The sequence below is a fragment of the Entelurus aequoreus genome, linkage group LG21 (assembly GCF_033978785.1).
Source record: "Entelurus aequoreus isolate RoL-2023_Sb linkage group LG21, RoL_Eaeq_v1.1, whole genome shotgun sequence".
Taxonomy (NCBI): Eukaryota; Metazoa; Chordata; class Actinopteri; order Syngnathiformes; family Syngnathidae; genus Entelurus; species Entelurus aequoreus.
In genome coordinates, this window is record NC_084751.1 from 24,523,604 (window position 1) to 24,545,660 (window position 22,057).

At 40.6% G+C, this 22,057-nt stretch overlaps 1 protein-coding gene across 3 annotated transcripts in view; it reads right to left on the minus strand.

Annotated features, from left to right (window-relative positions):
* Positions 1–22,057, minus strand: part of csgalnact1a (chondroitin sulfate N-acetylgalactosaminyltransferase 1a) — a 93,383-nt gene that overhangs the window by 9,270 nt on the left and 62,056 nt on the right. For all 3 annotated transcript variants that reach the window (XM_062031238.1, XM_062031237.1, XM_062031236.1), the window contains 3 exons: positions 4,024–4,202; positions 3,859–3,953; positions 16–97 (listed from right to left, as the gene is read on the minus strand). In XM_062031238.1, coding sequence (XP_061887222.1) covers positions 16–97; positions 3,859–3,953; positions 4,024–4,202 — 356 coding nt within the window. The remainder of the gene's footprint in view (positions 1–15; positions 98–3,858; positions 3,954–4,023; positions 4,203–22,057) is intronic.

The window sequence follows — 22,057 nt, forward strand, 5'->3', positions numbered from 1 at the left end:
ACTATATTAAGTCACCTATGTTGATGAAGTCCGACCTATACTGGCAGGTCATGCCGAAGCCGAAATCCCTCCAGAAGCCCGTGTGTTGCTTCATCACCTGAGCAGAGAGGAAGAGCTGTGAGCTTAAAGAAGAATTTGGTGTGCTCTTACTAGAGCCACTCATTGGTCGATTTTCTTGAAAAAGTATGTGATTATCATTGCGGATTAATGCCGATCACAAACGCCGATCTCCTCTGGCTAATGTTTTATTTATTTTGATTCACCCGGCTAATTGTGTATCTCCATATACAGTGTGGAGCCGGTACGCGTAGTTAATAATAATCACCTCCATTACGGCAAATAAACTGTATTTATTTGTATCTTTAAGAATCATTGCCAGGTATTATTATCACTGGAGGATACGGCTAAACATGTTACACACCGAGAAAAAGCAGGAGCAGCCATGCTAAGGGATAAGCTAGCTGCTAGGCTAACTATAGACCACACCAAGAAATAAGTGTTTAGTAAAGTTTAATGGAACCGCTTTGCAGCAGAAAGTAAGCCGTTAAGAGGAAATTAACATGTAGATTAATAAGAGTCTAGAAAAGGATAATACAACAACAACAACTGTTGGTGTGTCCTTGTGAGATAAATACAAGTCTATCCTATCTAGTGTTGTCTTGATACCAAAATGTTGGTACCGGTACTAAAATTATTTTGATACTTTTCTAAATAAAGGGGACCACAAAAAATGGCATTATTGGCTTTATTTTAACAAAAAATCTTAGGCTACATTAAACATATGTTTCTTATTGCAAGTTTGTCCTTAAATAAAATAGTGAACATACAAGACAACTCGTATTTTAGTAGTCAGTAAACAAACAAAGGCTCCTAATTAGTCTGCTGACATATGCAGTAACATATTGTGTCATTTATCATTTTATTATTTTGTCAACATTATTAAGGACAAGTGGTAGAAAATGAATTATTAATCTACTTGTTCATTTACTGTTAATATCTGCTTACTTTCTCTTTTAACATGTTCTATCTACACTTCTGTTAAAATGTATTAATCACTTATTCTTCTGTTGTTTGAATGCTTTACATTAGTTTCGGATGATACCACAAATTTGGGTATCAATCGGATACCAAATAGTTACAGGATCATTAATTGGTCATATTCAAAGTTCTCATGTGTCCAGGGACATATTTCCTGAGTTTATAATCATAATATAATTTTTTTTTTAAACGAAAAAAGATGTTGAGATGCCAAAAAATATCGACGGAATCATAGTAGTATCGACTAGATACGCTCCTGTACTTGGTATCATTACAGTGGATGTTAGGTGTACATCCACCAATGGCGTTTGTTTACATTGTGACGCCGGTGAGCTACGGTGTGTAGTGAAGCATGTTTAGCTATTCCTCGTCCTGCAGGGATGTTACTTGTAAGAAACGTACTTTATTTGTCGCCATGAAGGCGAGGATTAGTGATTTAAAAGTAGCTAAAACACTGCCGACACTGGCTGGACGTTAGCCGCTAGCTAGCTAACCATGTCTTAAGCACTTTTTCCTGAGGGCATTTCAGTGTTATAACTTCATCTTTATCGTTAGTTTTTAAGCCAAAATGCATCTATTCTCCCTTTTCTGTCTACACACATTGTCTATTTGTAAGTACTCCGTGATTGTGAGCTACCGAACATGCTCGTCTGCTCGTAAACCAGCAATGTCATGACGTGACGACGACAGCGGGATTGGTGGACCGGTACTTTTCAGAGGCGGTATAGTACCGAATATGATTCATTAGTATCGCGGTATTATACTAATACCGTTATATCGTACAACCCTAATTCTATCTTAAAAATCAGTGGTGTCGATATTAATACTAGAATAAACATTTTGATTTCCTCAAAATATTTTTTTTAAATTGTTTTTATTCATCTTTACAAATTCAGAGAATGATTCCCTGGACACAGGATTTTGAGGAATAAAGTGATTTAAATGAGTAGTAGATAGTAGTTTTTGAATTTGTTTAGTTTTGTGTGAACTATTGACTTAGTTTTCTTCCAACAATTGTATGTAATAAAATAAAATAAGGAATTAGTTTAAATATTGTGTTGATATTGTTCATTGGTCAATAGCGCTCACCATAAATACATTGACAAATGTACAGATAATACATGTCATTGTTATTGGTATCAGACGATCTCACTCAGTATAAATCCCTGATCGGAAAATCCCTAGTCTTAGGCTTACTTCCAAGCCTTTTTGTACAAACCCCAAAACCAGTGAAGTTGGCATGTTGTGTAAATCATAAATCATAAATAAAAGCAAAATACAATTATTTACAAATCCTTTTCAACCTATAGTCAATTGAATAGACTGCAAAGACAAGATATTTAACGTTCAAACTGGAAAACTGTTTTTTTTTTTCAAATATTAGCTTATTTGGAATTTGTTGCCTGTAACATGTTTCAAAAAAGCTGGCAAAAGTGGCAAAAAAGACTGAGAAAGTTGAGGAATGCTCATCAAAAATGTATTTGGAACATCCACAGGTGAACAGGCTAATTGGGAACAGGTGGGTGCCATGATTGGGTATAAAAGCAGCTTCCATGAAATGCTCAGTCATTCACAAACAAGGATGAGGCGATGGTCACCACTTTGCGAACAAATGCGTGAGCAAATTGTCGAACAGTTTAAGAACAACATTTCTCAACAAGCTATTGCAAGGAATTTAGGGATTTCACCATCTACGGTCCGTAATATCATAAAAAGGTTCAGAGAATCTGAAGAAATCACTGCACATAAGCGATGATATTACGGACCTTCGATCGCTCAGGCGGTGCTGCATCAAAAACCAACATCAGTGTGTAAAGGATATCACCACATGGGCTCAGGAACACTTCAGAAAACCATAGTCAGTAACTACAGTTTGTCGCTACATCTGTAAGTGCAAGTTAAAACTCTACTATGCGAAGCAAAAGCCATTTATCAACAAGACCCAGAAACGCTGCCTGCTTCGCTGGGCCCGAGCTCTTCTAAGATGGACTGATGCAGAGTGGAAAAATGTTCTGCGGTCTGACGAGTCCACATTTCAAATTGTTTTTGGAAACTGTGGATGTTGTGTCCTCCGGAACAAAGAAGAAAAGAACCGTCCGGATTGCTATAGGCGCAAAGTTCAAAAGCCAGCATCTGTGATGGTATGGGGGTGTATTAGTGCCTAAGGCATGGGTAACTTACACATCTGTGAATGCACCATTAATGCTGAAAGGTACATACAGGTTTTGGAGCAACATATGCCATTCAAGCAACGTTACCATGGACGCCCCTGCTTATTTCAGCAAGACAATGCCAAGCCACGTGTTACAACAGCGTGGCTTATTAGTAAAAGAGTGTGGGTACTAGACTGACCTGCATGTAGTCCAGATCTGTCTCCCATTGAAAATGTGTGGCGCAATATGAAGCCTAAAATACCACAACGGAGACCCCGGACTGTTGAACAACTTAAGCTGTACATCAAGCAAGAATGGGAAAGAATTCCACCTGAAAAGCTTTAAAAATTGGTCTCCTCAGTTCCCAAACGTTTACTGAGTGTTGTTAAAAGGAAAGGCCATGTAACACAGTGGTAAAAATGCCCCTGTGCCAAATTTTGCAATGTGTTGCTGCCATTAAATTCTAAGTTAACAATTATTTGCAAAAAAAAAAAAGTTTCTCAGTTCGAACATTAAATATCTTGTCTCTGCAGTCTATTCAATTGAATATAAGTTGAAAAGAATTTGCAAATTATTGTATTCTGTTTTTATTTATGAATTACAGAACGTGCCAACTTCACTGGTTTTGGGTTTTGTACAATAGACTAGCGAGATCATTGTCTTTTACCAGCTGTTGCTCCACTGGTGGGATGTGCTCCGGGCTGCCGTAGATCAGTTTGGGGTTGTACTGGCTGAACAAGACCGGGTAGAACACCTTTTTACCTGAGTTGTGGGAAGAAAAGCATTGGGTAAAATACGAAGGTGGACAGAAGTTAGCTGACAGCGTCCTGACCGGACTGAGCGTTGAGCCTGCAGGAAGTCAGGAAGTCGGCGGTGAAGTAGACGTCCACGTCGCAGAAGAAGAGCAACACATTGCCGCCCTTCCATGCTTGTGCCCCGACGTTCAGACCCCGGCCTCTGGAAAACTCCTCGTCCAGCTGCAGGAGGGTGTAGTTTTTGAAGTTGGCCTCCCTGCAGAGACGAGTGGGTGGATTAGAGAAGTTCTGATAGAAGCACCAGCTTCAATGTCCAAAACACATGCTTGGTGTTTGCATGCTTGATTATTATCATGGCAGCTGTGCAGTTTGGGCTTAAACTTTAAAGCCCCGAGGACGTCAAACTTTCCCTCTCCGTTAAGCAGTTAAATATATTGAAAGAGAAAACAGACAACATCTTTAGCTTTAGGTTGTTACAAACAGTTTACAGCACAAGTATCAATATCAAGGCCCAGGGACCACTTCTGGCCCGCCACATCATTTTATGTGGCCCGCCAATGTCTGGAAATTATATGCATCAACAAAGTACTTTTCTTACTAAATGTATTCATTCTTTCCATTATACACGTACTGCATGTAGTAGCATTTCTTTAATATGATCTAATAATGCAACAAATACTGTATTAAGTTTACGTATTACTCTTTTTCCTAAAATATTTCCTTTTCAATTACATATGAAATGTTCTTGTAAATGTACAACTTTATTGAATTATTACATTTATTTTTGTGAAATTGTCAGCTTTTTCCTCCTAAAACATGACTTTATTCTTCTATAACTTTTAACCATTGAATTGCGACTTTGTACACTGAACAAAATACAAACGCAACACTTTTGTTTTTGCTGCCATTTTTCATGACTTGAACTCAAAGATCTAAAACTTTTACTATATACACAAAATACATATTCCTCTCAAATATTGTTAACAAATCTGTCTAAATTTGCGTTAGTGAGCACTTCCTCTTTGCCAAGATAATCCATACCACCTCACAGGTGTGGCATATGGAGACGCTGAATAAACAGCATGATTATTGCACATGTGTGCCTTAGGCTGCCCACGATAAAAGGCCACTCTGTTTTACTTTATTGGGGATCTGGTGGGGTTTGGGGGGTGTGAGAAAAGCAGTCAGTATCTGGTGTGACCACCATTTGTAAAATGGGCCTGTAAAATGCACTTGCGTTCGTTGTCCATAACATACGCCTGCCCCTACCATAACCCCACCCCCACCATGGACCACCTGATCCACAAAGTTGACATCAGCAAACCGCAGTGATTCATCGGTAAAGAGAACACCTCTACAACGTGCCAGACGCCATCAAATGTAAGCATTTAACCACTCAACATGGTAACGACGACGAACCGCAGTCAGGTTGAGACCCCGACGGGCATGCAGATGAGCTTCCCTGAGACGGTTGTCCACAGTTTGTGCAGAATTTATTTGGTCATGCAAACCAATTTTTGCAGCAGCTGTCCGGGTGGCTGGTCTTAGACGATCCTGGAGCTACACCTGCTTGATGTAGAGGTCCTGGGCTGGTGTGGTTACATGTGGTCTGTGGTTGTGAGGCCGGTTGGATGTACTGCCAAATTCTCTGAAACGCCTTTGGAGACGGTTTATGGCAGAGAAATGAACATTCAATTCACGGGCAACTGCTCTGGTGGACATTCCTGCAGTCAGCATGCCAACTACACGCTCCCTCAAAACATGCGACATATGTGGCATTGTGCTGTGTGAAAAAACTGCACATTTTAGAGTTTCCTTCTATTATGGGTAGCCTGAGGCACACCTGTGCAGTAATCATGCTGTTCAATCAGCATCTTGATATGCTACACCTGTGAGGTGGGATGGATTATCTTGGCAAGGAAGTACTCACTAACACAGATTTAGGCAGATTTGTGAACAATATTTGAGAGGAATAGGTCTTTTGTGTAAATAGTAAACGTTTTAGATCTTTGAGTTCAACTCATGAAAAAGGGCAGCAGAAACAAAAGTGTTGTGTTTATATTGTTGTTCAGTGTAGTAGTAGTGTTACGGCTTTTTTTGTAAAGTACTTCCCCGCTCTTGTAATTATAACTTGCTTCTAGTATTCTAGTTATTTTTTTCTCTCTAGTAAAATTCGGACTTTATTGACTTTAACCTCTACCTAATATTAAAGTATTTTCAATTTTTACAGTTTGTCATTTTTAAATACCAGCTTTCCCCCCCCAAAAATATTTTCCTTTTTATTTACAAATGACATTTTCCTGTAAAAGTACAACTACATTGTATTATTACGTTTATTCTGGCGGATTTACCAGCTTTTCTCGTAAAACTGTGAATATTTTCCTGCTAATACTACAACGTTTTATCGTTATCTGCAACTTTACAGTAGTAGTTTTAAGATTTTTTTTGTAAAACAAAATAAAGTAAATTAATGTGAAGTAAATACAAATTTAGCGTTAGTATGACCTCATAAAATGTTCCTTTGTATTTACATATAAAATGTTCTTTTATACAAATGTATTGACATATTATTTATTTTAGTATTGCAGTATGTTTTTAAACTGGCATCTATATTACAACACATGTGCAATTGTTACTTTATTCTCCCCCTGCTATTGTTAATTTCAGACTTTATTGCGGTATCTTTTTCATGTAATATTTGGACTTTATTGCGGTGAATGCTAAACCCTGATCTGGGTTGTATTTCGTGAGATGAGATGGCAAATGTTGCATCAACTACCTATAAAGTTTGACATCCTAGCAGTGAAAAAAAGACAGTGGAGTAGTGTAGTGCAAACCATTCTGACTCAACTTCTTCAAAACATAAACAAAAGCAGAGTGCAGACCTCCGCCAGACCCTTCATCTCCTTCCCAATAATAAAAAAGTGACATCAGCCTTTTGAGCTGTTTATAGCAGAATGAAAGAAACGGAGTGAACCCTTTTGTCAGTCATCCACTCTCTTAGACAATAGATACATCCATCCATCCGTTTTCTATAGATAACATATTAGAAATTGTCCGGATCAGGCCCATAATGTAATCACTTGTTCCTTATCCCATTTCAAACATTTCCTGAGAGTTAGATAAAAATTTGTTTATGATCTTTTGAGCTATGTAACTAAATACCATGCAGACTACAGACAAACAAACCTTGATGGTTACCGTATTTTCCGCACTATAAGGCGCACCTAAAAACCTCCAATTTTCTCAAAAGCTGACAGTGCGCCTTATAATCCGGTGCGCCTTATATATGGACCAATATTGAGCCACAACAGGTCTCGCAACTATGGGCTGCATAACGTAACCCCAGCCTCTACTGTAGTGTCTATTCTACGCGCCTTATAATGCGGTGCGCCTTATAATGCGGTGCGCCTTATATATGAACAAAGTTTTAAAATAGGCCATTCATTGAAGGTGCGCCTTATAATCCAGTGCGCCTTATAGTGCGGAAAATACGGTACCTACCAATTGGTTATGCACCAAATCCTTATTGATCAAATGATTACTTTGTTAAATCGATTGAAACTGAAAAAGAGTCTGAAAAAGTCTATTCTTTGTCAAGCAATTCATACAGGTGGCGCCAATCGACTGATCCCCAAGCAAAACAAAGGTTCTTGAAAATGAGTGGTAATCTTACACAGGTGAGACTCAAACAATGAGAATATCTCGCAAAGGTTTGCTTATACTAGCAATCAGATGTACAAGGTGAAACTAATATATGAGATAGGCTCATAATAGGCAACTGGAGATATTTCAAGCCTTCTCTTGATTTAAATGTGATGATTATGGCTTACAGCTAATGAAAAACGGGAAAATCTCAGAACATTTTGGGGTTTTTCAAAAACTGTAAGGCGTGAGCATCAAAATTGTAATAAATAAAGGGTTGACATACGTATTTTAAGTGGTTAAAGTGTTCGGTAGGTCATGAGTTCAAACCCCGGCCGAGTAATACCCAAGACTATAAAAATGGAACCCATTACCGGCACTCAACATCAAGGGTTGGAATTGGGGGTTAAATCACCAAAGTGATTCCCGAGCGTGGCCACCGCTGCTGCTCACTGCTCCCCTCACCTCCCAGGGGGTGGAACAAGGAGATGGGTCAAATGCAGAGGTTAATTTAACCACACCGAGTGTGTGTGTGACTCTCAGTGGTACATTAACTTTAACTTTGCATTGAATGAGTTTATAGCACATATTATGCTCACATTTGAAGTTGAATCGCCGAAATTACGATAATTACATTTGTTGAGTTTCGACTGTACAAGGTATTTTGCCCCTCGCTAGTTTCCACTGCTGGTTTTAGCAGACATGCTGTAATTTGGTGTGGCATTGAAGATGAAGTTGTTCAAGAATGCGTAAACAGCTGCAACAGCTGTGATTTCACCGTGAGGCGTAATAATTGATGTGGTCGGTGACTAATGGCTTAGCTTACGTAGGCTTTGGTTGTAGCGTCTATTCGGCCACCCACCCTTGTTCAATACTTAGAAAACATGTGACCAGTGGAAACATGTTCCACCTCGTGGAGCTCTCAAGAAAAAAGACAGGGATTTTATCTTCAACTTGTTGCTTTGTGATATAAAACGTGAGCGCGAAGACAAGCCTTCATGTCCGTCTACCACACAAATACAAACACGGTCTTGTTACAGAGTCCCAGGAGGGGCGGACCCACTGCCGGCACCAAACTGTCCCCAGATGGCGGAGACACGGCACAACAGCCCAGTTTGTCTTAAACAATGTCAACTCAAGAGGCTTTTTATTTGACTTTCACCTTGGGTGAAGCTCACACACAGGAACAGTCATAGTGATTTAGAGGCTTATGTTTGACTTGTGTTATGTCTGTGTTGGCAGAAAAAGTCACACTGCCATGCAAACCAAGGGGACAAGGACAATGTCAGCCTAGCAAAGCTTTAAAAAGGGGGGGGGGGGGGATTATCAAAAGACATAACATAATGAAATAATCGTCAAATTTGCATATTTGGTAAGACTCAAAAAACGACAAAAGCAAAACTAACATGTTTGGAACTACAAACAAACTTTCTTCTGTTGCTTCTTCGTGTCTTTTTTTTTTTTTAATGTCACAAGACGGTGCCGTGAGTGCTTTTAGCCCCTAGCAGCACCCAGTGCTCGTAGAGAAAAGCTATAGTCTCTTTCATTTCAGAGTCTCCAAATATCCCTAGATTTGTTTGTTGTAGTGGGGGATGGGTGCTTTTAACATTTCAACTGAAACAGTATCAATTCCCTGTATGTGGAAATTGCTACTGGCACTCAACAATACCTACACTATATTGCCAAAAGTATTTGTCCACCTGCCTTGACTCACATATGTGAATTAGTGAAGTGAATTATATTTATATAGCGCTTTTTCTCTAGTGACTCAAAGCGCTTTACATAGTGAAACCCAATATCTAAGTTCCATTTAAACTAGTGTGGGTGGCACTGGGAGCAGGTGGGTAAAGTGTCTTGCCCAAGGACACAACAGCAGTGACTAGGATGGCGGAAGCGGGGATCGAACCTGCAACCCTCAAGTTGCTGGCACGGCCACTCTACCAACCGAGCTATACCGCCCCATGAACTTGAAGTGCCATCCCATTTCTAACCCATAGGGTTCAATATGATGTCGGTCCACCTTTTGCAGCTATTACAGCTTCAGCTCTTCTGGGAAGGCTGTCCACAAGGTTGCGGAGTGTGTTTATAGGAATTTTCCACCATTCTTCCAAAAGCGCATTGGTGAGGTCACACACTGATGTTGGTCGAGAAGGCCTGGCTCTCAGTCTCCGTTCTAATTCATCCCAAAGGTGTTCTATCGGGTTCAGGTCAGGACTCTGTGCAGGCCAGTCAAGTTCATCCATATGTATGTCTATGTGCATGTACTGTATGTATGTTTATACAGTGAATGTGCATGTGGATGTATGTACCGTGTGTGTGTGTATGTACCTATGTGTGCGCATATGTATGTATGAATGCATGTATGAATAATTGTATGTACTGTATGTGTGATTGCATGTACAATATATTTGTCTCCCATAGGGCTGGGCGATATGGCCTTATTTTAATATCTCAATATTTTTAGGCCATATCACGATAGACGATATATATCGCAATATTTTGCCTTAGCCTTGAATGAACACTTGATGCATATAATCACACCAGTATGATGATTCTATGTGTCTACATTAAAACATTGTTGTTCATACTGCATTAATATATGCTCATTTTAAACTTTCATGTAGAGAGGGAAATCACAACTGAGTTAATTTACCAAAACTGTATTTATTAAACAGTTATTAAGCAGTGGCACAAACATTCATGTAATTTCAAAACAGAACGTGCAAGATTGTCAGAGACATTTTAAAACAAGCTATTAGTGCACTTTTGTGCATGATGTCACTAAGATGACAAATCAAAACTAAATTAAAGTGCACTTTTTGTACAGAACGCCACTACAGTAGTTTAAAACAAATAAAGTGCACTTTTGTGCATGATGTCACACAAGATATTTCAATAACTGTCAAATAAAAATTAGCTGCATAATAGGAAATCAAATTGTGTACGTCCTTCGCTATGTGGTAGGTTCCGGCGGACGTTATCTCCTTATGTCGTTTTTTTTTTCATACGGTGTTGATGTGGAAATGGTTGCCTCGGCATTTTGTTGGTGTGGCACCGAACGGAGATGTTGACATGCGGAGTAAGCACTCTTCATTCTCTAGCGGGTGACTTTTCAAATGATGCTACATATTAGCAGTAATGCTACTTTTTATAGCAACGCTTTCGCCCCACACTTGACAAATTATGGTTGTCTGTTCGACATATTCCCACTTGAAGCCAAACCACCGCCAGACGATGGACCCCCTGCTGTTTTTTGGGGGGATTAATTATTCCTTCATTTGTTACCAGATTCGCACCTTCTCTCTCTCGTATTACCGCTAGCATCACAGCTAACGTTACCCATGCTTCTACCTCTTTGCTGCGCGAGGGCGTATACGTATGTGACGTATGTCGTGACAGTATGTGACGTGTGTAAGAAGGTGCGCTTGTCTGTCTGTGAGAAGGAGACACAGGAAAGAGCGAGGAGAGCCTGTAGTGTAATGCCAACAGCTAAAAGCAACTGCGTGAGAACGTATACTCGAATATCACGATATAGTCATTTTCTATATCGCACAGAGACAAACCCGCGATATATCGCGTATATCGATATATCGCCCAGCCCTAGTCTCCCAGTATGTACGGGAGCCAAAATATGACCCCAACCGCCCAGAAAGCCCAACCCAAAGCAGCAGGTGCGGTACCCACGGAACAAGGAACCACCGGTGCCACGTAGGCAGGCCGGCCAGCGACAGGAGCCCCAGAACCGGGCCAGCGGCAGGCTGTAAACACACACGTCCGACAGAGGACAAGGCACAGGAGAAGCAGGAAACAACCAGCCCCCCAGCCAGCGAGAAACCACACCCCACGCAGGCAAAAAGACGAGGCGCCCCAGAAGCAACCGGGCCCCCAACAGCCCAACGATGGACAAGCAGGTGACAAGTCAGGAGGACTGGAGCCCTATAGAGGCATCCTCACCCCACCGTCACGCCTCCCCGCAGGTGTGTGTGCTGTAAGTAGGAGGAACAAGGAGCCCAGACACCGCCCCCAAAGCCCCCTCAGCCCATGCAAGAGGCAACAGAGACGTACGGCCAGGAAGCCGACCCCCACTATTTTCCTTTTTTCAAACACAGTGTTACTGTTCAAACTGTGTGTAATGTTACAGTTGCCAAACATAAAATATCCATCCATCCACTTGTTGAATAAAACCTCTGCCTTGCTTTTTAATGAATACCTAGGCTTATTACACTACAGTATGTTAATGTTGGTCATTATGGTGGTACTTGGAGAGGCAAGTTTTTTCTGAGGTAGCACTTGGTGAACCACTGCACTAGATAATAAACCAGCACTAAAGGAGGGAACAAGGTGGAACTAAAAATAACTACCGTGTTTTTCGGAATATAAATCGCAGTTTTTTTCATAGTTTGGCCGGGGGTGCGACTTATACTCCGGAGCGACTTATGTGTGAAATTATTAACACATTACCGTAAAATATTAAATAATATTATTTAGCTCATTCACGTAAGAGACTAGACGTATAATATTCCATGGGATTTAGCGATTAGGAGTGACAGATTGTTTGGTAAACGTATAGCATGTTATATATGTTATAGTTATTTGAATGACTCTTACCATAATATGTTACGTTAACATACCAGGCACGTTCTCAGTTGGTTATTTATGCGTCATATAACGTACACTTATTCAGCCTGTTGTTCACTATTCTTTATTTATTTTAAATTGCCTTTCAAATGTCTATTCTTGGTGGTGGGTTTTATCAAATAAATTTCCCCCAAAAATGCGACTTATATTTCAGTGCGACTTATGTAAGTTTTTTTCCTTCTTTATTATGCATTTTCGGCCGGTGCGACTTATACTCCGGTGCGACTTATACTCCGAAAAATACGGTAACTAACAGTGTGGAAAACGTGGGCTGGCATGACAAGAAACACAAGGTAAACACAGAAACCTAACAGGAAATACTACCAAAACAAGAGCACCAGGACAGGAAATTATACCAAACACAAAAAAATAAAGAAGAAAGATCAAACTGTCATGTGGTATTGTGACAAGATATCTGATTTTAGTTAGGATAAGCAGATTGGTCTAACATAGACTTTGTTTTGTTTTTTTTTAGATATTTCATCTTGCTGTGATCTAAGTTTTTGTACTTTAGAAAATCCTCTTAAAATGTACAATATCCTTGTTTTCCTAAGGACTTTTAACCGATGCACCCCACGCCAGAGTCTTTGTTTCCTGTAAGCAGGATGATGTCTGACACCCAGTGGAGACTAAAAGGTAGGAAACACTGTCATGTTGGTGCTGCCCGGGGAGAGGAAGATCACTTTTCTCTATGCTTTGTTTATGTTTTTGTGAGAATGTGTCACTCTTGCTTGTGCACACTTGCAGCTGGACAGAACACTTGTGAGTCTGGATGCATATTTGAGATACCAGAAACGCACGCTTGCGGCGGGTAAGCTTGTCATCTGCTCTTAAGAAAAAGCAGAAGCATCTTTTAATTGTCCCACAAGGGAAGATTCCAATTGGCATTCTCTTTATTTTCCACAATTGACATACATAAGCTGCCAGTTAAACCTATGTTCAGGCTCACTTGTTATTCACTTTACCAGCTCATTGTGTTCCCTGACCTGTTTTTGAACCAAATCCAGCTTGAACAGAATGACAGGCAACAAATAAAAAGGTTGTGTGAAGATGATCCCGCCTTTTTTCTCTCCCTCAGCACCTGTTTCTTCCATTTGCATCCTATTTTCCTTGGAGGGCTCATCCCATTTTTGGGAACATCCATCCAGTTGAAGGTTTGCTACATTCTCGTCCCCAGAGGTGTTTTATATGGAAAAACAATAGAGGGGCATCACCCACTTAGACCGGGGGTCAGCAACCCGCAGCTCTCGAGCCGCATGCGGCTCTTTAGCACCGCCCTAGTGGCAATCTGGAGCTTTTTCAAAAATGGAAATAGATAGAGGAAAAATATATTTGTTGTTTAATAATGTTTCTGTAGGATGACAAACATAACACAAAACTTCCTAATTGTTCGAAAGCCCACTGTTCAATATGTTTGTGTTTATGCTTCACTGATGACAGTTTTTGGCCATCGCCCTTTTGTCCTACTAATTTTGGCGGTCCTTGAACTCACCGTAGTTGGTTTACGTGTACAACTTTCTCCGATGCTGCCACAAAAAGACGTGTTTTAAGCCACTCCTTCTTTGTCTCATTTTGTCCTCAAACGTTTCAATGCACAAAAGTGAGCTTTGCTGATGTTATTGTTATTGCGTGGAGTGCTAATAATCCATGCTAACATGCTATTTAGGCTAACTGTGTTTACATATTGCATAATTATGCCTCGTTTGTAGATATACTTGAGTTCATTTAATTTCCTTTATTTATGTCCTCGGTGTATATAATTTATATTTACATGTCTCATGACACATTATCTGTATGTAATATTGGCTGCATTTCTGATTGTGTGCCATGTTGTTCCAGACCAAAGCAAACTTTTACCATGTTGTTCCAGACCACAGCAAACGTTACCATGTTGTTCCAGACCACGGCAAACGTTACACAGCTTGCAAAGATTGTAATAAATCCATTAAAAGAAGACAGCCTGTCCTTTCCTTTAACTTGGGCACACACATCTACACCATTGGCAGTTTTAAGCCAGTAATTTCCAGGAGTTATCTAACCCTCTGAGACACTAACTTAATGTGTTGCCTTCATTATAACACTGGCTTTTAACTTTTTGCGGCTCCAGACAGATTTGTGTTTTGTGTTTTTGGTCCAATATGGCTCTTTCAAAATGTTGGGTTGCCGACCCCTGACTTAGACCAAAGATATTCAACATAGCAACCCGTGGGCCTAATCCATCTTGTGAATACATTTAGACCAGCCTGCAAATTTAGTTTAAAACTTCAAAGTATGTCTTTAAACACAGCAAAGATTTCCTGACATATAGAGGATCTTGGACTATCATTTTAGCAATACGTCCTTAAAAACAGCAGAGAACACTTTCGTAAACATACTGCTTGTCTTTTAATGTATGACCTAAGCTTTATAAGTGTATTAAATAGAAATGTGAAGGTGTAGCAATGCATTGTATTGACATTATATACATAATAGTGAAGGGTCCTTAGTTTAATGCCTATATGTTCCGCAGAACTCTTAAAGGGGTTATATTATGACTTTTACATTTAAAACATTTCCTTGTGGTCTACCTAACACCTAATGGTGGTTCTTTGGTCAAAATGTTACACAGATTATGTTTTAAAGACTATCTTCAAGCTGCTTTTTGACCGTCCCTTAAGGGCGGTCTTATTTACATGCCTCTAATTCAACTGCATCTTCTCCCCGTCAGCCACGTTGTAGTTTTTAGCGCTTCCATAAGGAGTCTACTGACAGATAAAAGTTTGTATTAGGAATGGCAGAAGTGAAGGATGCAGGTGCATGTACGAGCATTGCTTCTTCCTACTCCTTTTTGGACATGTAAAGAAAATGTAAAAATGGGATGCATCATTTTGAAACTATATATGGTCAAATAAAACAAATCTGGATCTGAAATGTACAAGACCACGACAAGAGGATAGATAAAAAGTTGACTACAACTAGGGCGAACTCGCGCAAAGGTCTTCGGGTAAATCTCTACCATATATGGAGATATCCGATGATGTCACACGTTGGAAAAACCTCACAAATTAGGCTGATTTTAACTGCTTATTAGAAGGAAGTACGAAGGAAGGCAAGATCGTGTTATACATTTCTCAGCAATGACTCCATGGTTTGATTTCAACATTTCGGGACTTATGCAAATCCCAAATTCACAAAAACAGGGACCGGTTGGTAAGAAAAGATGGTTTTGAATAACAGTTTAAAGTTGAATAGCCCTGATTTGGATGGTGGTTTTCCTTCCTTCTTTCTGCTCACTCTATAACTGTATCTTGTCATATCTCATATGGCCTAAATAAATGGAAATTGGCGATAGAGAGCAGCTGGCCATTAAGATTTTGCAACACGCCAGCAGTAGTTTGGCAGCTATTTTTTGGCCTAGAGTAGTGGTTGATGATAACTACTCTACAACATTCGGTGTCTTGCATGAAGTACATAATATCATAAAGGTATCATGTATCAAGTAAATAAGATTGTGTTTATTCATTTAGTATTGATTTGGTACACAGACATCATTCTGTCTTGCCTCTGGTGAGGGCGGTCGCATTTTTCTCCGCTCCCTCCTTCCCTGCTTGCTCTCTTTGTTTTTGTCTTGTCTGAACTATTTTGAAGCCTCTTTTCTTGAGCTGTCCTCAAATCTAAACATCAAAATGAATTTGATCAACTGGACTCTCGACGCAATTGACACAGTCTTTTCGACAAGGAAAAGAGGTTCGGGGGAGCCTGGCTGCCCTGATGGAACCATTGCTGCGGGGTACGTGAGAGATTCCTGGAATACTTGGAGAATCATGTGCCTCTCAGTCCTTTCCATCGAGGACGTGGAAGACATCTACCTATTTGGAGCTGTGATCGCAGGGCATTTGCTGATTGGGCTGGGCATTGCTCTGGTGTATCGTCAAATTCGGAAGACGATGGCAGCCACTCAAGGGGCCAACAGGCTGTTCAACGCAATGGAAGGATTGGGTCGTGCTGTGGGATCACAGACTGGAGCGATTGCTGATTTGAATCGCAAGGTAGATTCCATCTTGATGAAGTTATAGAAAGAATAAATTGGAATTGTCAGAGCCAGCATACAGAGCAGGAATGTCATTGTTTTGACTGCTCGAAGAAAAAACAACATCTTAATCTACGATTTGACTCCCTCGAATGGCCTTGAGGAACAGGCTGTTTGAAAACACTCCCCTGAGGACTCCTCAAAGATGGACGCTTTTGACCTTTCCCTTTTTTTCAAAAGCACCTGGGTCGGACTCTTGAACTCTTGAACTCTTGGGGCCGGCCTCGGCCCATAAAGACAATTCCAACATCTCACCCAAGTTAATTGGGCATACATGCACGCACACACCCCTCCCCAAATCAACGCCTTCACCACTGCTTAATTCCTCCGGGGTTGTGGGGGCTGAGCAGCGCTCAACAGCAGCTGCCGGCCTCCAAAGTCCTGTTGGATGACTCTGTTGCGAGTTGTTGTGATTACATGTACCATGTTTATGTGTGCCATGCTATGTGAGGTTTTTTTCCTCGGACTCAGTCTGGACCATTCCTGAGGGTCCAGCCTCAGACTGATATTTTTTTTTACTTCCCCCCTTCCCCAATGTCACCTTTTTCCCACCTTTTTAAGGAGCGCCTAAGTGAGGCTGATCCGTTGGCGGTCCCGTCTTGTCTCCCTGTAACGTATGTCTGCTCTTAGCGGGATTGTGCCGAAAATGTAATTTCAGTTCTTATGTGTCTTGTACATGTAAGAATGGACAAATAAAGCTGATTGATTGATTGACAATGACTATTTTTCATGACAGAACAACAGAGCAAAAAGGGGCGAAGTCATTGCTTTTCACATATCGTTAGCTTGAAAACTGATACTGAGGGAGTCCATTAGAAGCTTTTGTTCTTACAATATGCTACACATGACAGTAGTTAGAAGCTTTTGTTCTTATAATATGCTACACATAACGGTAGTTACTGTACTACCGTAAAAAGAAAAGATGGGTCATCTTGTGTTCTAGAGATTCATAGACGCACAACCCAAGCAAGTTGAAGCTTTTCTTTCTGTCACTCACACACACCCCAACAGTGACTTGGAAATGTGCAGCAAAGTGCTTTTTTTATTAGCAAATTAGCATAATGGTGATCAATTAAGTCATTGAATTTGATGCCCTTTTTATTCATAGCAATGTACACCGTAAGCAAGTCAGAGCTTTTCTTTCCGTCACACACACACACACACACACACACACACACACTCACACACACACACACACACACACACACACACACACACACACACACACACACACACACACACACACACACACACACACACACACACACACACACACACAGTGACTTAGAAATGTGTTTCAACGTTTATTTTAACAATTAAAGTCATTGAATTATCTCCTTTTTTTCATAGCAGTGAAGTGAAGTGAATTATATAGCGCTTTTCTCTAGTGACTCAAAGCCCTTTTACACAGTGAAACCCAATATCTAAGTTACATTTAAACCAGTGTGGGTGGCACTGGGAGCCATACTTGCCAACCCTCCCGATTTTCCCGGGAGACTCCCGAATTTCAGTGCCCCTCCCGAAAATCTCCCGGGGCAACCATTCTCCCGAATTTCTCCCGATTTCCACCCGGACAACAATATTGGGGGCCTGCCTTAAAGGCACTGCCTTTAGCGTCCTCTCTCACCTGAAACCTTCACCCCTTAACAGCCGCATGCTGTCCAGGCGTCCGCTTTTCCCCCATATAAACAGCGTGCCGGCCCAGTCACATAATAATGTAGCGTTGGACGGGTTTAACAATGGTCTTTACTCGAAGACGTCAAGAAATGCTGACACGTTTTATGATGTTTAATGATAATGTTAATTTCAAGCACACACACACACACACACACACACACACACACACACACACACACACACACACACACACACACACACACACACACACACACACACACACACACACACACACACACACGTGAATGCAACGCATACTTGGTCAACAGCCATACATGTCACACTGACGGTGGCCGTATAAACAACTTTAACACTGTTACAAATATGCGCCACACTGTCAACCCACACCAAGCAAGAATGACAAACACATTTCGGGAGAACATCCGCACCCTAACACAACATAAACACAACAGAACAAATACCCAGAACCCCTTGCAGCACTAACTCTTCCGGGACGCTACAATAACATCTATGGCTTTTGGAGCTCAGTGCACAACTGCACACACAACAAGAAGGAGACTAAGCAGAAGAACGAAGAAGAGACATGGCGACGACGAGTAAGAAGAAGAAATACGCTTGCAAGTTCCAAAATGATTGGAAAAAATAATTTAATTTCATCCAGGACAGCTCGAAGGGGAAGGGGTATGCTGCCTGCACCTCAACCCCGCCCCCCCAAACCCGCCCCCGCAACTATCTCCCGAATTCGGAGGTCTCAAGGTTGGCAAGTATGCTGGGAGCAGGTGGGTAAAGTGTCTTGCCCAAGGACACAACAGCAGTGACTAGGATGGCGGAAGTGGGGGGATCGAACCTGGAACCCTCAAGTTGCTAGCACAGCCACTCTATCAACCGAGCTATACCGCAATGTACAAGTTACTGGAATTTCCGGGCTATAGAGCGCACCTAAATATAAGCCACCTAATTTTGGACAAATTTTATTTTATAAATATATTGATTGCACAAGTCTATAAGCAGCAGGTGTAAACATGAAATATGTTTCCTTTTTTGATGGCCGGGCCGATCGTCTTCAGCTTTGGGGCTGCGTCTTGTGCATTTCCTCTTGTCTTCTCCAGGACGAGGGTGAGTCGATAACGCGCTAAATGCCTGACTGAATGATTGTGCGAGTATGTTTGATTGACAATTTAATTGGTCCACTGTGACCCATTCTACAATTTTGTTGGTCTGATGTGACTAGGCTAAATTTATTAGTCGCATGTTAAGCTAGTAAATATATATAAACAAAAATACATATATATATAAATACATATATATAAATATAAATATAACATACATCCATAAATGTGGATGCATATGCAAAAGTGCAATATATTTATCTGTACAGTAATCTATTTATAGCTGATCCTTATTGCTCTTTTATCCTGCACAACAACGAGCTAATGCAACGAAATGTCGTTCTTATCTGTACTGTAAAGTTAAAATTTGACAATAAAAGGAAGTCTAAGTCTAAGTCAAAGTTTAAATCTAAATCCGTAAAATCCATAAATTAGCCACAGCAGAGTTCAAAGTGTGGGAAAAAAGTAGCTGCTTTTTTATAGTATTGACATTACTAAAAATGTTTTACTCATATTAATAATATGATTTTATAATAGATACATTTTGGTTGTTTTTTTTTTCTTCCAAAAACAGGTCTTCAAAAAGGAGAGTACTTATTTAAAAGTAGCAGCTTTTTTATAGTATTGAAATTACAATCCTGTTTTACTCGTATTAATAATATGATTTTAAAATAGATACGTTTTGGTAGATTTTTTTTTTCTTCCAAAAACAAGTGTTCAAAAAAGAGAATATATATTTGACAGACTAAAACAATCCACTGCACTTCAGGATATGCATGGTTAAAATCCCAGGCAGTTTTTTGATATAGACAACATGGGAAATTGCCAAGGGTGGCATTCACGAAGAGGGCCGCAAAAATGAAGGGGGAAAACTATTTTTTTTGTTGTGCTCAGTGCTCATTTTTTCATCACCCCACTCCAACCCCAATACTGCTCACATGAATGTCACCATTGTGTTTGAGCTGACAAAGCAAGTACAGTAGTTATTAATTGTGTGACATCTTGTAATATTATGCCACCAGCCAATAAAAAAACAGCTCTGGGATGCAAATTGCCCCGGAGTCAGACTCTAAATAGTGAATACCCATTCTTTATAGTGACAGAAAAAGATTAGCCACTGATTTTAAATAACCCAAACTCAAAAGCGGCCATACAAAAATACCTGGACTATATTTATCTTTTATATGTTTATCGATTACCAATGCATATGCCAGCTTGAAGAATCGTATGCTGTAATAATGTTTACCAAATTGTCTTCTGCAGCAACTAAAAAAAAAATCGCTGACGGATGCATATTCTGAGGGATTTAAGAGATTATAAAATGACTGGCAGAGTTGGAGGCATAAGAATTACAACACAATATACTCAATTCAAATCCAATGTGTGTTGTCTGAACCTTCACGCCAACAAACCTGCTTCAAAATGACAATTCCTCCCTGCACTTGTCTCTGGAATGTTGCTAGTGTAGACGATGCAAAGAGATGTTTTGTGGCGCTGAGTAAGTGGAGCAAGAGGGAATTGTCTCACAGTGGCTGGTCTGTAGGTGTGTCAAGGTCTGTGAGTGGACATCATCCGTCCGCCTGATGTCATTTATCTGCGAGTGACTCTGCACGGGCGCCACATGCTTGATTATCCATCAGATCATGTGTTTACAGGAATTGTTTATTATAGTGTATTTAAAGGCCTACTGAAACCCACTACTACCGACCACGCAGTCTGATAGTTTATATATCAATGATGAAATCTTAACATTGCAACACATGCCAATACGGCCGGGTTAGATTAGTAAAGTGCAATTTGAAATTTCCCGCAAAATATCCTGCTGAAAACGTCTCAATATGATGACGTTTGCGCGTGACGTCACGGATTGTAGCGGACATTTTGGGACAGCATTGTGGCCAGCTATTAAGTCGTCTGTTTTCATCGCAAAATTCCACAGTATTCTGGACATCTGTGTTGGTGAATCTTTTGCAATTTGTTTAATGAACAATGAAGACAGCAAAGAAGAAAGCTGTAGGTGGGAAGCGGTGTATTAGCGGCCGGCTGCAGCAACACAAACAGGTAGCGGCTACGTCGTAGCCGGTGTTTCATTGTTTACATTCCCGAAATATGACAGTCAAGCTTTACCATTGGCTTGTGGAGAACTGGGACAACAGAGACTCTTACCAGGAGGACTTTGAGTTGGATACACATTGGCCTGTGGAGAACTGGGACAACAGAGACTCTTACCAGGAGGACTTTGAGTTGGATATGCGCTACCGTGAGTACGCAGTTGCGGCTTCCAAACATTTGATCGCTTGCCCGTACGTGCGTGCCGCTATGTGCATGTCACATACGTAACTTTGGGGAAATATATGTGTTGTATGAACTTTGCGGAGGTGAACAGTACTTTGGGCTCTGGGATTGAGTGTGTTGTGCGGGTGTTTGATTTGTATTGGCGGGTTATATGGACGCGAGGGGGGAGGTGTTTGTTATGCGGGATTAATTTGTGGCATATTAAATATTAGCCTGGTTGTGTTGTGGCTAATTCTTGTGTTTATTTACTGTTTTAGTCATTCCCAGCTGAACATCAGGTCCCACCCGCCTCTCATAGCATCTTCCCTATCTGAATCGCTTCCACTGCCCTCTAATCCTTCACTCTCACTTTCCTCATCCACGAATCTTTCATCCTCGCTCAAATTAATGGGGTAATCGTCGCTTTCTCGGTCCGAATCGCTCTCGCTGCTGGTGGCCATGATTGTAAACAATGTGCAGATGTGAGGAGCTCCACAACCTGTGACGTCACGCAACTTCCGGTACAGGCAAGGCTTTTTTATCAGCGACCAAAAGTTGCGAACTTTATCGTCGATGTTCTCTACTAAATCCTTTCAGCAAAAATATGGCAATATCGCGAAATTATCAAGTATGACACATAGAATGGACCTGCTATCCCCGTTTAAATAAGAAAATCTCATTTCAGTAGGCCTTTAAAGGGGTCTTATAATGCTTTTTTCCCTACATTTACAACACTTT